General features: G+C 34.9%; 1 protein-coding gene across 1 annotated transcript in view; it reads left to right on the top strand.

The window, feature by feature from the left end:
- LOC149087112 (uncharacterized) overlaps window positions 1-13,560 on the top strand; it is a 33,760-nt gene extending 20,200 nt beyond the window's left edge. Inside the window, exons 7-10 of the mRNA XM_089231353.1 lie at window positions 1,466-1,612; window positions 3,261-3,382; window positions 6,780-7,130; window positions 11,007-13,560. Coding sequence (XP_089087479.1) covers window positions 1,466-1,612; window positions 3,261-3,382; window positions 6,780-7,130; window positions 11,007-12,233 — 1,847 coding nt within the window. The 3' untranslated portion in view covers window positions 12,234-13,560. The remainder of the gene's footprint in view (window positions 1-1,465; window positions 1,613-3,260; window positions 3,383-6,779; window positions 7,131-11,006) is intronic.
- The last annotated feature ends 3,150 nt before the right edge of the window (window positions 13,561-16,710 follow it).

The following is a 16,710-nucleotide window of genomic DNA, read 5'->3' as shown; positions in this document are numbered from 1 at the left end:
TATGTGAGATGAATATATTTATACGACTATATACATAATCAATTTTTCAGCCTACGAGCACTGCATATTTGGTCTGAAGACTGAAAAAGTTGTGTATCCTTGATCTATAGTATTATGAAAAGAAAGATAATATTGTTTTCAATGTACTAAAAAATAGTTGACAATATATGTCAGCGGTCTTCAACCATGCTCTGTGAATGATTTTGCCCAGTTCATGTAGCTGCTATGTAATTTTAGATTTAACCCAATCAATTCTGATTTAAATAACCTGTGTGTAAACACTGCACTAAGATTTGACTTGTATGCCGTGATGTTCACATCCTTTGATAACTATAACTAGGCCTTTCATTTCGTTGATGTGAACGTCATACACCATGTATGAAGTTGTATATCTTCATGTAACTTCTAAGATGACTAACACAAAAGTATTTGAATGTCACATTTTACAAGTTGATTGAGTTAATGAACAAAATACTGCCTCTGAAATGGGTTTTTATTTGCTTAGCTATTAGCAGATTTTGATGTTCTTGCAAATTAATTTATCCCATTTTTGCCAGAGTCTGGGAAAATGTTCAACTATTTGTGTCAGTCTGCTGTTGTAAAAAGGTTGAAGACCACTGGGCTATATCATGTGATATTGGGTGCAGTCTACCCATATTTTTAGATTTGCAAAATTTTTCAAAAACGTCCAATAATCCATTCACAATTTCGCAAAATTGAATGGATTATTTATGTCTACCGAGATGAGAATTTTGACATTTGATCTTGAGTGTGTAATACTTCAGCTTCATAAGAATCTCTAAAAAACATTCTTTTTTAGCATTAAAATCGGAAAAACCGAATGTGTTCGATAGTTTGTGATGAGCTAATCATTTTAATATATGACATGATGTCGCTCTCCACTTGTTAATGCAAGATATACAGAAAACTGGATGTTGTGAAGATATTTATTGTTTGAGACATTGATTTTTTAAGGAAGGAAAACCTCATCTCTGTCTCTACCGGCAGTCGAACCCGGGTCCCTCGACTGACCCGGCAATCGAGGGACCCAGGTTCAACTCCCAGTAGAGGCAGAGATGAGTTTTTTCCTTCCTTAAAAAATCATCATCTCAAATAATAAATATCTTCACAATATCCAGTTTTCTGTATATCTTGTAATCATTTTAAATACCTTTTAGGTAAACTAGGTTATACTTTAAATTTGTGATTCAGTTGTATTTCACCACATTTCTTGGGCTACCAAGAAAACACATTACCAAAGAGCTTGATAGGCCATGCAAAGAAGCTATAAGTCAGGGTTTCAGACTTACAGCTTTTGTTGTAACAACGTGTAATGAATCTACACGACTTGAGGCTTGGGTATTCTACATTACCTAAAGAAAAGTAATTGCTATTTTATTTTGACGCTGAACATTTAATCACCAGTTTTCAAAATTTTATGTTTTAATTTTTTTTCTTCTGTTAGGAACTGTTCTTGTAACAAAAAATCCTTGCATGTACCCTGGAGATGTGAGGAAATTTACAGCTGTTGATGTTCCTGAGCTCCATCATATCGTAGATTGCATTGTGTTTCCCCAAAATGGCCCCAGACCTCACCCAAACGAAATGGCAGGTATGTGTGTGTGTGTGTGCGTGCACAATTTCCACACTTTAAACTTGACACTTTTAAACTTTCAACTAATTAACATTTAGTGGGTTCTTGTAAGTCCCATCCAAGTTTTTGCCTGATTTTTTAAATGTCTCCAACATTTGCATCAGAACCTGTAACTAGTTTCTGTAAAGACGTAATAAGATGATTAATGGCCATTTTAGTAGCTATGAGTGCAGGGCCATAGCCAGAAATTTCTTTCAGAGGGTGACAACTAATACTACTAAACTGCACATGCACCTCATAAATATTCTTCTGAGGAACCTCTGATGAATTTGCTATGATTGCAACTCCCTCCCTTAAAGTATTCATTCAAAAAATCTCACTTCAAATATATTAATTAGAAGGGAACATATTCTATATATGATTCTTTCCCACACTAAATCTCACAATGCACTAATTTTATGTATATCAGATATAACTTGCTGTGGGACAAATAAACAGAATTGATGCCAATATATGAAGACATTCTCATGACATGTTGCCATGCCATAACATGCTTTGTTTTTCAAAATATCTCTGGCATCAGAAAAGACTCAGACATTTACACTTTATTGAATCACTTCTTTCTTTGCTTTCAAATTGAGCACAACTCAGGTCTATCACCATCTATGGGCGATTTACTACCTAGTGAGTTGTGCCAGAAGTGTAACTCTGTGTGTACCTAACAGTCTGAGTGTGTATGTACTGTTGTGTTTGATTTTTCATTGCCGCCATCTATATTTCAGAAGTGAAGTGAGTTATTTTGTTATGATTGAATTACATTTGTACTGTTTGTAAATCTGTTGCTCTCTGTGGCAAGACTTTTTAAAGGGGAGATTGGTTCCCAACTTCAAAGCGCGAATGTGAGCCAAAGTGATGCCAACAGCATGCAGTGTTCCCAGGTGGTCACCCTCCCAAGTACTAATCGCGCCCGATGCTGCTTAAGTTTGGTGATCTCCTGCTGCTGAAATCCAGAAATTACCTGTTTGAATTCAAAACACCCTTTTGATTTTTGGTTTTTAACTTTCGAACTTATGAAGCGTGGCCCGGTTGTCAGGCAGTTTTGTTCAACCCATCAGATTGGCTGTTTGCCGAACAAGGAAATCAAAAGTTTACTCTCTTGACCTCCTTGTGAGAGAAAAAGAAAGAAAGAGAGAGAGAAAACACTTGAGTAGGGAATTCATTAGACATGATGCTCCTTTTGTGAGCTTGTGAGTGCTCGATGTGCCAGGGTTGGTTTGGGGTCTGAACCTTCACGTGGGGGTGTATATCAAAGACGGACTAGGCACTTAGTGAATTGATGATCCAATTCAACAATGTAGACCGGATAAACATCCTCGGAGGTGTGTGACCCAGATGTTATTATTTCTGTGATTTTCTTACTTTTTATGTGCGGGGTGAGTTGAGAAATTATTTAATAATTAAATAATTATAAGAAAATTTCTAAATAATTAAATAATTATAAGAAAAATTGTGGCACTAACCATGTTTTTTTGGAGTATTTAATTGAGTATTGTTTACTTATTTTTTATATGTTGTGTATCTTGGCCCATGAAAAATTGGTGCATAGGGGAATGTCTGCATCTTGTTCTATTATTGAATCTATGTTAATTTATTTACATTTATTGAGGTTCTGATCTTGATGGAGATGAATATGCAGTTATATGGGACAGTGACTTGATATTTGAACGGGACAATGAACTGCCAGCATATTTTCCATCATATCCTGCTCCAGAAAAAAGATCCATATCTGTAAGTTTTTTTAAAAAATCTTATTTTACTGCAAAAACGTCAAAAAAGATGTGTACATGACGAAATAGGTTCAGTATTTTTAAAAGTTCTATCCCCCTGTTTAATTTTGCTGAAATTAGTAATTTTTGAGATGTTTCAGCTATTGATAGCTTGAAAATCAGTCCTATTTCCATCTATGGGAATTTTTTTTTTAAAAGCTGATTTCCTAAATTGCTCATATTTTTTGTATTTGTAGATCATTCTTTATTCTAGGGGGCAACAGAGTTCCAATAATGATGTTTAATTGTATCGATAGTGTAATTGAATCTAGAAACGTTTTCTGTTCATTTTCAGTCTCTATTGAGTTGGCCATGAATTTAATCGGTCAAATTTATTCATGGAATGTAATATGTATGCTTCTTCGTGTGTGTTCTTTTTGTATGCAAAATGTACAATGGTCCATGATTCCTGTTAAAAATATATTTGAAGCAGTTGACGATTAACTTGTTTTTTATACATTATATTGAATCTTTATACACTACAATTTAGAAATATTAACAGCAATAAGTTGTTGTCAAAGAGGTTTTATATTGATGAAATTTTACAATTTTAAAGTTAGTGGAGCAAACATATTGTAAAAGAAGCTGTGGTTTTGAAAGATTCTTGTGGGGGGGGGGGGGGGGAGGCAAGCACAATTTTGCAGCTCTAACCACTTTTTTCTTTCGTTCAAACCAAGCACAACTAAGGTCTATCACCATGGGCAATATGTGAAGTGTAATGAATGAATATTTGTATGGTTTGTAGGCCTGTTGTTCTTTGTGGTGAGACTTTTTAATGAGGAAATTGGCATGCATTCGCACCTTGAAGTTGAGAACCACAGAAAACCAATTCCAATTGACTACCACTGTGTCGATGGTGGGGTTCAATGGGGGACCTCGTGATGCGAGTCTGTCACTGTGACTACTCGACCACCGCAGCGGCTAGCTCTCTCCATTGTAATATTTAATAATTTTATAGTAGTGTGTTTTTCTCCAAAAATTTGCTGTCCTCTGAAATGTGCTGCCTGTTCACCCCTTCTTGCCTCTAGGTATGACCCTGTACACAGTATATAGAAAAGAATGGCTGGTTGAAAAGAAGGGGGAAACCTGCTTCACACATCTTTTTCCTTCTATTTCTTAAATGTTAACAAAGATACCACTTTCTGAAATTCATTTCTGCTATTTCAACTATACGTCATCTGAATTTGTGTCAAATGTTTGTATGTAAAGGAGTTAAAAGTAAAATTTGTGTTTTAGAGATTTAACTTATGAAATATAACTTTCACTGAAAGGCTTTCAATACAAGACACATGGTCCAAATGTGGCCCTTGGAGCTTTTTACTGTGGCTTGCTGACCAAGAAATGTAAAAAAAAAAATTAATACTGTTCATCTGATATATTACCAGGATCGTTCTAGCTAGTTGACAGAGCCCCAAACACTTTTTTTACGCCTTTATATTTATTATCCCAGGAGGGAAAAGTCAGAATCCCAAAAAAGCATGTGTAATTACACAATCTATAGAAATGCTTGAATACCACCTAATGAAAAATATAATTTCAGAATTCCTGAAAGAAAGAAATAATTTCCGAACTGATGACAGAAATAGTTTTATAATGATTAATTATAAAACTATTTCATAATAGTATAAAAAACTATTTCATTAATAGTGATAAGAATGAATAACTTCACAATTAAATAACTTCACAAAGAAATGATTTCAGAATCTCTGAAAGAAATTATTTCAGAATCACAGAAAGAGATGATTTCAAAATTACTAAACTAAATACACTGCTGGCCACCCAAATTGCAACACCAAGAAAGACAAGAGATATCACAACAATATTTATTTTGTAGATAACATGTTGACCAAGCATCAAATGATTAAATTTATAGACTTCTGTGAAGTGTGGTTCCTGCCAAAATCAGTAGCCAGAGTAGCCGCCATTGTTGGAGATCACCGCTGCCACACGGCTCGGCATTGATTCAAAGAGACTTTGGATGTGTTCTTGGGGTACAGCAGACCAAGCAGCTTCCACGCGTTGTCAAAGTTGATCTGGTGTGGCAGCTGGGGATGTAATCTGGGTCAATCGTTGAGCAACCATGGACCACATGTTTTCTATCGGCGAAAGATCCGGAGAGCAAGCTGGCCAGGGAAGCAATTCAATCTGGCGATTGACGAAGAACCTTTGGACAATGCGTGCCACGTGTGGTCGCGCATTATCCTGTTGAAATATGGCTGTGGGCAAGCCCTGAAGGTAAGGAAGGACAACTGGCTCCAACACCTTTAAGATGTAGCGCTGGCTTTTTAAAGTACCGGCAATGCGTACTAGAGGAGTGCGAGAGTGATATCCAATACCGCCCCATACCATAATACCCGGTGCAGGACCAGTGTGGCGGTGCATAACGCAGCTGTTCAGCATCCTCTCTCCACGGTGTCTCCAGACTCGAATCCGACCATAGTGGTGTTGCAGACAGAAGCGTGACTCGTCAGTAAAGACAATTTCATTCCATTGTGCCGTCCACATCCTTCTTTCATCGCACCATTGGCGGCGGAGACGTCTGTGGTTCTGCGTCAAGGGTAGACGAAGCAATGGACGTCTTGCGGACAGACCACTCTCCTGTAAACGGCGTCGAATGGTGCGCGCAGACACTGGATGATGCGGTACAGACTGAATGTGCTGTGCTATGGTTCGTGATGTGGCTGAGCGATCCGTCACTGCCATACGCACAATACGCCTGTCATCACGTGAAGTGGTGCACTGAGGTGCATGTTGTAAATTTCATATTATTTGCATGCTTCCTTCAGGGTGTTGCATTTACGGTGGCCAGCAGTGTAATTTCAGATTTTTTTAAAAAATAGATATTGAAAGACATAATATCTGAATTATTTAAAGTAATTTCAAAATTGATAAATAAATAATTAAAAATGAATTTCATAATTGGTGAAAGAAAATGGTTTAGAATAAATAAAAATCTTATGTTATATTGGGGGTGGGGAGAGGCTACAAGGCTACTACTCAGCGCATCTGTTTAAACACCACTGTACCTTAAATTATTTAGGTCGTTATGAATCATGAATACCGCGGTATGACATGGCATGATGGCCTGCAGGCTTTATGGGAAGTTAGAATTCAACCCACAATGTCTTAAGAAAGGGTTGAAGACTCCTGTTTTACAGAATAAGCTTGACGAGATACAGTTATTTCTGCGCAGGCAAATTCATTTATCAATTCAACTCTTCATAATATTTAGTAATATCTGTGGAGTAAATTCAGAAAAGATATTTTATTTGTGAACTTTTTTTATATTAATATTTGAATATTTGATTGAAGTAAAGATCTAGCGCCATAGCAATTAATTTTTTTCTTCATTCATCAAGGGCGAAGATATCATCAACTTTCTAATTGAGTACATCAAGAATGATCAAGTTGGAATTATTGCAACAGCTCATTTGGCATTTGCTGATAGTGAAGAGTATGGTATATTTTCTAGACGTTGTTTGAATATCGCCAAGAAATTTTCTGTAGCAGTTGATTTCCCTAAACATGGTGCAAGTACCTCACATTTCCATCTGGAGAGGGATGAAAAACCGGAATTATGCCCAGATTTCATGGAGAAAAACTTGAAAGCCTCTTACAGGTCCAGAAGGGCTCTTGGGAAGATATTCAGGATCTGCAAAGACTATGAAACGGAAAATCAGCATGCAAGCCTTAATTACAGTCACGTAGAGGTATAGCATTCTTTTATTCTAATTGCTTGACCTCTTTACGATCATGGGTGTAATATCACCTCCAAACACCAGTAGAAAAAAATTATGTTTTCTTACCTCTCTCTTCACCATCACGATGCTTTATTAGTAACCCTATCTATACAGAAGTTACCCTTTCTTTCCCTCTTTTCTTCCTAAGCATGGAAAGAGAGTGAAGGTGAAAGGTAGGGTGAGGATGAAAAGAGGATCCTAAAAAAAATCTCGTATTTACCTTATCTATTACACTTTTTCCTTATATGTAGTATATATAGTTTTTTTTTTCTTTTTCTAAGGTGCCATTAGGTTAGCACAAGTTTACTAGATTTATTGCTAATTCATCAAATAGAGATAATCCAAATTTCTTTCCAAAACCTTGTATGTGAAGCGTGATTAATACCCTTAGAATGTTATTTTAAATACATATACTAAAATGCAATGTTAATAGTTGATTACTGTGGAATGTATTTTATCATTAACATACCAAAGAAGAATAATTACATCCCATTTATTATGATCATAACATAATTTAATAACTATACAATTTAGTAAATTGTACACATGATATCTTGAATCAGTAACTTCATCAAAAAGTTTGCATATTTTTCTGAACGAGTTTCAAGAAATGTTTTCCAGATAATTCTAGCTTTAATTTATGTAGTGATCAAAACAACAATGATTTTTTTTGTATCTGTAAATTTTGAATACATGGAATGAAACCCTATTTTTTCATTTTGTGCTGTTTACTGAAATTTTGACATTAGCAATGTTGGTTATGAGTCAATTGTTAGTTTCACATCAGCTTCTGGTTCCACAGATTTGCATTTGAATTCAAGTTGGAGCATGAGTATCCACTATTTATTGCCATTCATTCAAAATATGCTCTAAACTGTAGTTCGCATATAAACAAAGTTTGAGCTCCTACATGTACTAGATGTAATGGAGGAATTTAGCGCCTTGTGTCTAGTTGCAATGGGTGATGAACCAATGTACGCCACTAATAGAAAAGTATTTGATTATTATTTGAGTGACCGTAAGAGTAGCCAAGTGAGTTGGTTACTCATATGGTCACGCACTCCCCGTTTGCTCATACTGTCACTCACCTACTCACTTGTCCACTTATAGTCACTCACTCACTGGCCTTTTCAATTGGTCTCTCACACGGTTGGGATAGGTGAAATGTACCGGAGACAAAACATGCCAGGCGCGACATGTTGAAGGGGGAAAAACTTCCGTAGATCGCTACATTCCTTTTTCACACAACAATTATTAACAATGCAAAACTAAAATTCGACACGAAACGGTAACAACACGCATTACGAAATGAAAACAGCACGGCGCATTACTTTCACTAGAATAAACTTTATGGCACTAAAATACAGGAAACAATAAATTTCATCCATCCCATTAATTTTCTGTGGTTATTGATTCAATAAATTCATGTTTGCCCTGGGTAATGAAGTATATATTTGCAGCTTTGGGTCTGAAAAAAGCCCAGACGGGTGTCACAGCATTTTACAATGTAAAGCAATTCTGTGGTGTTTGGTCAGAACATGATATCTCCAAAAAATGGTTTTTTTGATCTAAAAGTAAGTCTTGCTAATTATAACTAATTAGAAGCGAGATAAATGAGCAAATACGTGCCTACAGCAGACAGCATGCTGATGTATGATATTTTCATTTGTATTTGTGTCTATGCTTTATTTTTGATTTTTTAATGACAATGAAAATGCTTATATCTCAAAAATGTGATTTTGGAGTTATGTTCTGACCAAACACCACAGAATTATTCCTGGGGGAGGGGGCAGTGGCACCCGGATAATAGGGTGTATCCATCATTGACTGAAACCCATAGAACTGAAAGATGCCCATCCATTTTTATGGGCGTCTTTTTCTCAGCCACCTCGTTGGGCGTTTTGCCTGTTGTGGCGTTGTTTTTGTATTTGTATTTGATTAAATTTACATTTGGTGAATCTGAATGGTTTCGTTTTATTAGTTAGACACTTTATATATTTAATTACGACAGTATTCTGGATGTCTGTAGGTGTAGTAAGTAGCACAAAGGTCTCTCACAACGATGGTTGCTGGTTCAAATCCTGCTCCGACGCTCTGGTAATTTTTTCCCCCCTCTCTTCCATTTTCAATTTTTTTTGCCAATCCTTGAGTGATTTTTTTTTTTCTGTTATATATATATTTTTAAACAGAAAAGTACTTGAGTGAAATTTTATTTATATGTGCAAAACACAGGCAGAAGGAGTACTTTTTTGTGAGTTTATCAGGCAATATTTGAGAGCATTTTGGTATAAAAAAATTATTTGCCTTGATAAATGAATTTTCCCAATTTTTTTCTCTCAAACTCTCTTTTTTTTTTTCTCAGCTGCTATTCACATAGTCAGTGCTGATAGTTGTATAACCAAAATTTAATAGATACCATAATTTCATGCAGATAATTCTTGGCAGTATAAAATTTGAAAATAAAAATTTTACAACTTTGAATAAAATTATTCATCATGTAAATGCCATTCACCAGCAATGAAAGTTTAGGGAATGAAAAAAGTTTTTTGTCATGTTTTTGTAGGAAAAAAGTTGATCTTTCCATTAGAATTAGAATTTTTTATTATTTAGAAATCGTTGATGATTGTTTTTTATTAACTTATTTTTTAAAATATTTCTCTTCCAACCACTCAGAAAAAAAAATATACAGATATATAATAGGCAATGGTATTTAATTTGCATCAAGAAATTCAGCTTTTTTTAACATATAAAAATTTATTGCCTTATTGCAAAATTATGCAATTTATGCACATTTTCCCATTTATATGTGCATTCAAGCAACTCCACATAGCATTAAAGACTGCCTAATGAATTATTTGACAGTGCTCAGTTTTTTCAAAAGCTCCACCCCTTGTGATGTCTTGTTATCTTTGTTACTTGCAGCAACCAATCACTGCATTCTAATTCCTCTGGTACACGGAAAAGGTAGAAACACTGTAATTATGTGTCCTGGTCTAATAGGAATGTCCTTGATAGCCAAAAATGAAAGTGGTGTGATTATTCATTGGAAGTGACAAATTGAGTAATGCTGAAAGATTCATGTTCAACTCAACAGTTTTTTGGGTTTCTAAACTTACAAAGTAAACTCCTTGAAATAGTATTCAAGCTTGATTACTCTTAATTGTTCTTATAGCTTGAGGGATTCCATTTTTAAATTAAAATTAAGCAAATGCATTATGCAGTATTTTCTCGAGGAAGAGGGAGGGATTAACATTTTTCCTTCATAGGGAAGATTCTTTTTACATAATAAAAAAAAACAAAAACAATGAAACAATAATCTTGAGGGCAGAAGAGAGGTTTGAATCCTAACCCTCCACTCCTTACATACGTCAGTGCATATTATGTACTAGAAAGTAATTACATGGAGATCTTTTTCCTAAATGCGACTTATAGAACCCAGGGACTATATAGAAATTTAAATTTTGTAATTTTTTGAAGGGTTTTTCTAGGATGATGTCCAACAACATGCAGTTTCTTTGAGACTAATATATAGGGGTTACACTTGGCTCGCTAAAGTTGTTCTTAAACAACCATCAATCCCCACAACAAAATAAACATACCAGTTTGCATCCCACGAGCAGTATAATAGCCATGAGATAATAACCATATTTCATACCTGACCGTTGGACTGAAAAAAGTTGTGCACCTCTGTCGTATACGAATCTTTATTGGAAAACAAAGTTATGCCACAAGAGCAGCTTGTAGCACATTGTATGTCTTATTTGAAAGGGGGGTGGGGAGGGATTTTACAGGTCATTTTTATGAGGCTAGACAATTTCAGTTCAAATACTATTTTATTTTTTTTAGGTAGATCAAGCTCTTGTTTTAGATGGTTGGCAAAAATATGAAAAAGATGCCATTAGAAAAAGAGATGAATATAATAACCTTTTGTCATTCATTCTTCAAACTCGTGGTATTCAACATGAAGCTGAAGCTTTCTCTGGTGCTTTCACAACACTTTACTGTCGTGATCTCGAAAGAAAAAACAAACTAAGTGTGGAGCGAAACATTGTTGAAAGTCTGAACTTACTTCGCAAACATATTAAAGGCGAATTCATGAAGGAATTTAAAATGAATAAAATGGCAAATGTCAACAAAATAATAGATGGAGTGCTTGAAAAGGCTTCGGCATGGTATATTGTCACATACAGAAATCCCAATCCAACGTTTCTCAGTTTTCCATGGGTTGTGTCTGACTATCTGGCAAAAATCAAGAGTAGACCAGCAGATTGTGTTCTATTGACAATGTGTACTCCACTTAATGTGAAGCTTGATATTAACATCAGGAGGTGTGTTGAAAGAAATTTGTTACCAAAGTTTCCAAAAGAAGCAGAGAAAGAGCTGAAAAAGTATAATGTCAATAGGAAGTGCCAAATCCAAGTTCTGCAATCCAGCTTTCGTTTTGTTATGCAGTGGGCAATGGACATGGGCATCATTCCAAGAGACCATTACTACAAAAGAGGCTTTATGTTCATTGATAAATTGGCGCAAATATTTTTTGTCATTGCAGAGAAAGAAGGTTTTGTGTCAAAGAGATCTCAAAATGATGTAAATTTGCACTCTGATCGTACTCAAAAAACAGCAGCAGACATTTTCTTGGCTTTCCTGAGATATTGTTCCAAACTTCATTTTTGTGACCAAGAAGAAGCGAGAAACTTGTTGACTTTTGAAGTTTACAAAAACCGACGTCTTGGTAAAACAGCAATGCAGACATACCACCACATTGCTATCACTGGTTCATATCATAGCTCTGATCGTGCAGACGAATATGACATGTATGAAATGAAACCAGAATACATTGAATGCAGCTCAAAAACTCTGTTACTCAGTGATGAAAGTTTACGGAAATTGGAGCAAGCTCTTCAAAACTATTCAGATGCCGAAAGCGTTTCTCTTAGAATTAATAACACCACAAAGAAAATTATAGCAACTGCTTATGGGACGCAAAGATCACTTTATTTATTGAGAAGAGTTTTGAGAAAAGACTCGAACACATTTATAGATATAATCAAGACTGGAAATGTTAAAGATTGACTCTGGCTTGTTGTTCTTGTTGGTTTTTAATATGTTGGATTTTGGATCTGTTATATTTCGTTTACAAGCATACATAATACAATAGTATCTCTCTATCTCTGAACTATTAATCTTGCAAAAACTCCATACGGGGTGGGGGGTGGAAGAGAATTTCTTTCATTCTTTCATTCGCTGTACTTCACATTTTCATATATCTCTTTCATTGCATTTTTTTACAACTTCTATTTCTTCAAGGCCAAAGCATGGTGATGAGGATTAGACATTTTGAAAAGCGATTGTTTTTCATCTTCCAATACATTTGTGAACTGTGTTACTCATTATCCGAATTTTTATCATATTTACTTCTGATTGTCCTCAGTCCATCCTCAGTCTGATTGTCCTTGTCATTAGTTGGGCCTCAACTAATGGGCCACATTCTTCTTTGTCTATCTATAATTGTTCTTTTTATGTGGATAGTGTCAGCTATGGTGGATGGTGTTCATGTTTTGAAACTAGAGAGAGACAGTATTTGAAATACACCCCCCCCCCATTTTGGGAAAGTATAAGAATATGCGAAAAGAGTGTTTCTCTTCGTCATTTTATTGCTTTCTGGGTTGGGGGGGGGGGAAGCTCTATCACCTTCATGAAATTGGAAAAAAAAATTAGCATTTTATGGAGGGTTTAATTATTTCCTCTGTTACAGTTTTAATGCAGATCAGTGAAACTTTAAAAACTGTGGAGAGGGTTAAAAAATAGTTATAAATCAACAATTTGTTTTGAAATCTTGATGTGTTCAGCAACAAAGGCTCTCGAATTTCATCAGTCACATTGTTTGCCATTTCTAAAAGATCCCATTAGTGATCTCTGGGGTTTCATTATTTTCATAATACTTGTCTCATCTACATGCTCTAATCCAACAGTTTTTACCACTTTAGTTTGTAACTTTGATTTTTGGGTTGAAATCAATAAAATCAAACCGCAGGCAAAGTTTAACAGGCTACAATATTTTTAAAATCAACTTTTTAAAAATGCATGAAATTTTCCAAGGGAATGTTTCTGAGCTCAATGTGCAGTTAAGCATAGTACAGTAGGACATCGATTATCTGAATACAGATCAGCCAAAATATTGGTTAACTGAAAACGTTCAGTTGACAAATTCATATTTGCGCGCCACATAGAAGCTCAGCTAGCGGCCCATAGTGCTCTAGTGAAGTGAAAGAAAATTTTGGACTTTTCTTGAACTATAGGCCTACTTTAATGGCTATTTTGAACTTGTCAAACTAAGCTACTCAGATCTCTGTTTTATTTGTAAGAGTGTGATACAAAATATATACAGTTTTATGTTTAATGTGACTATTTCTGTGTTTCATATTGCTCCTATGAAACTGGTACAATTTTTTCCCGTGAATGATCAGTTATACGAAAAATCAGTTATCCCAACACCCCTAGTCCCCAATTCTTTCAGATAATCGCACTGTAGTTGCAATGCATTAAGTTGAATTGGGTAAAGCCATTGATACCTGTACCCCATGTATACAGGGGAGATTTAGTCCACTGGCTTTGAAACAAAAAGGGAAATTTCTGTTTTATTTGAAAATTATTGATGTTTCTTTTTTGTGTATAAAAAAACTCTATTTCCTAAAACTTTCTATCTTAATAGCTTTTTGTTACTTAGTTTCCAGAAGAGAGGATCTATTGTATTTGAAAGTGAGTTTTTTTAAAATCAAGTGTGTGTTTCATGTAATTTTATTGCGAGATCCATTAATGCATCAGTCAGAGCAAGTGAAGGATCTGAATATAAATATATATCTATGTATACAGTTGAATCCCGTTATAATGAACGCCAAGAGATCGGAGGAATCACTTCATTTCGAAATTTCATTATAAAGGAATTCCAGGCTACCTAACATTGTTCCTGTGTAAACTTATTTGGGGAATTAGAAAAGTGTTCGTTAAAACGAGATTTTCGCTATAACGGTATTTGTTAAAACGGGATTCGACTGTATATCTATGCTTAATATAACGACCCTACAGTATTCAGGGCTGGATAAATCCCAGGCTCCAGATTGCCATGGCAACCAAAAAATTGGTATTGGTGCCTAAAATTTTCTTTGTGTTGTTACTAAATTGCAGGCTGAGAGTAGCACAAAATGTTTGAAATTTAAATCAGCATATCTGCCACCATGAAAGAAACTATGCTCTAGAAAAAGTCAAAACAAGCATTATTTTGGATCTTTCTTCGAGTAAACATTTTTTTTTTTGCCATCTAAAAAATTGCTCTGGTGCCCAGATTATTTCGTGATTTGTCCAGCCCTACAGTATAGCAACCATTCTGCTTCAAAAACCTGTACAATAAGTTCCAAATGTTTTTATGCAATGAATATCTTATGTTTGATATAGTATCGCTCGATATAATGTCGGTTTTTAGTGTAAAGATGGGAATCACATTATAATGAACATCAACTGTAATGGGAAAATACCAATACAGCTCAACCTTTCTAAGTGGGTTTCATATGGACTAATGCATGAAGCTATTTTGTTTGTGCAGATATTTTGAGATTTTCATTTTTATTGAGAAAATTTGTGCCCTCTATGGACTTAACTGAGAACAAAAATAAAATAAGATAATTAGATGTAATGCAGACAGCTTGGCAAATTTGGAAGCCAGTCCTCACCCATAAATCTAGATTTTTTTTTCAAGTTTAAAAACATATTTGCCATAATTTTTCATATGTTCCATCTATTAATAATATTATGTTCATAGTGGGTAATATGTATTTACAGTTGTCATGTGAATTTTTATACAGTGATACCTTGGCTAAAGAACTTTTTGGTTAATGAAGATTTTTTCATGATTTTTCTGCCTGGGCTAACAAATACAGATTCAGCTAACAAACATTTTTGTTGATATAGATGCACACACTAACATAAAACTTCCATGTCATGAGTTGAATTTTAGTACCAATCATAATCAGAATTACCGTCACTAGAGCCCAATAAACTCATGTACACCTTGAAAAATTTTATAGATGTATATACCTCCACTTCTCTTTCTACAAGTTTTTCAACCATTTCATGTAAAATGAAAGATTCAGCTGAAAGAGAAAATGCAGGGCTCCCACTTGTCCTACTTTTTGGTAAAATGTCCTACTGTCTAGTTTTTGTCCTACTTTCCCTGCTTTTGTAACAAATCCTATCAGCAAAATTTACATAATTAAATTTAATTGAAGAAGGAATCATCAATACATGGCCAAAAAATACAAGTGTAGTAGATTGCAACTAATGAGTCTGTAACAAAGCAGAAATAGTATCTTTTTCAAGGTTATTTGGAGGGTGCATATGAACCATTTGGTTTATTAATTTTTCGTTTGCTTAGTTTGAGGGTTCAACAAGTAGAGTAGTTATTAAAAACTTCTGACAGGATGGCAGAAAATAATTTTGTATTTACTACATGGTCATGGACAGTAACTAGCATTCATCATTCAAAATTATGGTTCATATTTTGTGTATAGATTGAACAACAGTTTGCACAACAAAGCAATTGGATACATAGGCCTATTCTAGGGTCGGTGATTCTGATGCTACTCCATAGCATCCAGTTGTCTTCTGCATGCAGAGGCATAAACAATATTTACAATGCTCAGCAAAGAAATAAATAAATGAAAGTGCTGCCATTTGTCAAAAACGACAAATTATACTGGCGGTAAAATGTAAACAAATCCCTTTGAAAGAAAAGGATGCGCAATACAGTAAAATCATCTGGTTCACCTTGACTTATTTACATTGGACCTTGTAATTTACACATTTTGCACTGTGCTTTTGACCGTAATCTCGAAAGAGCATCATTCTTAAAAAACTTACATGCCTTCATAATTTGCTATGCATTGTTGAAGAGAGTGGACAAACTAGACTGTGGAAGACTCCAAAAAAAAGGAATGTAATATATATATATTGTGGAGAGACAGAAACAAATTATCTGTGGTTGCTGGTACAATGTTTTGGCCCAAAATTGTTTTGTTACCGTCATTTCTGTCATTTTGCTTTGGTTTGCGTCAATCATCTTATAGGATACTGAAATAGTGTTATGAATTTTTGTTTTTAAATTTGGAAAAAAAATTAATTTTGTTGAGGGATTGTTTTACTATGTTATGATCATGTTATCTAAGGGTGGGGTTACCCCCTGTACTATTTTTTCTAATTTTTTGAGTGGGAGCCCTGAAAAATGCATTGAAAAAGAAAGGGAACCTATGTTTACAGAGCATGCGTTCTTTCAGTGCAACGCTCTTAGCAACAAGCTCAAAAGTCTGGACATTCTGGAAACTCATCTTTTCCATCTGCATGTATGCGACACAAGCTTACAAACACACAAATTGATGGAGATACCTATTAACTTGTCTCGATTGTGTGAACACCCCCTTTAGTTTTTACTTTGCCTTACTTTCTAAGCCGGTGTTGGTTTTGTACATAGTGTAAAAAAAAGGTCTTCAGTATCTCATTT

This window comes from Pholcus phalangioides, unplaced genomic scaffold, assembly GCF_987345545.1.
Source record: "Pholcus phalangioides strain wild (caught in Gottingen) unplaced genomic scaffold, Ppha-v1.0 ptg000004l_1, whole genome shotgun sequence".
NCBI lineage: Eukaryota > Metazoa > Arthropoda > Arachnida > Araneae > Pholcidae > Pholcus > Pholcus phalangioides.
The sequence above is the reverse complement of the archived record's forward strand: the minus strand, read 5'-3'. Positions and strand labels throughout refer to the sequence as shown.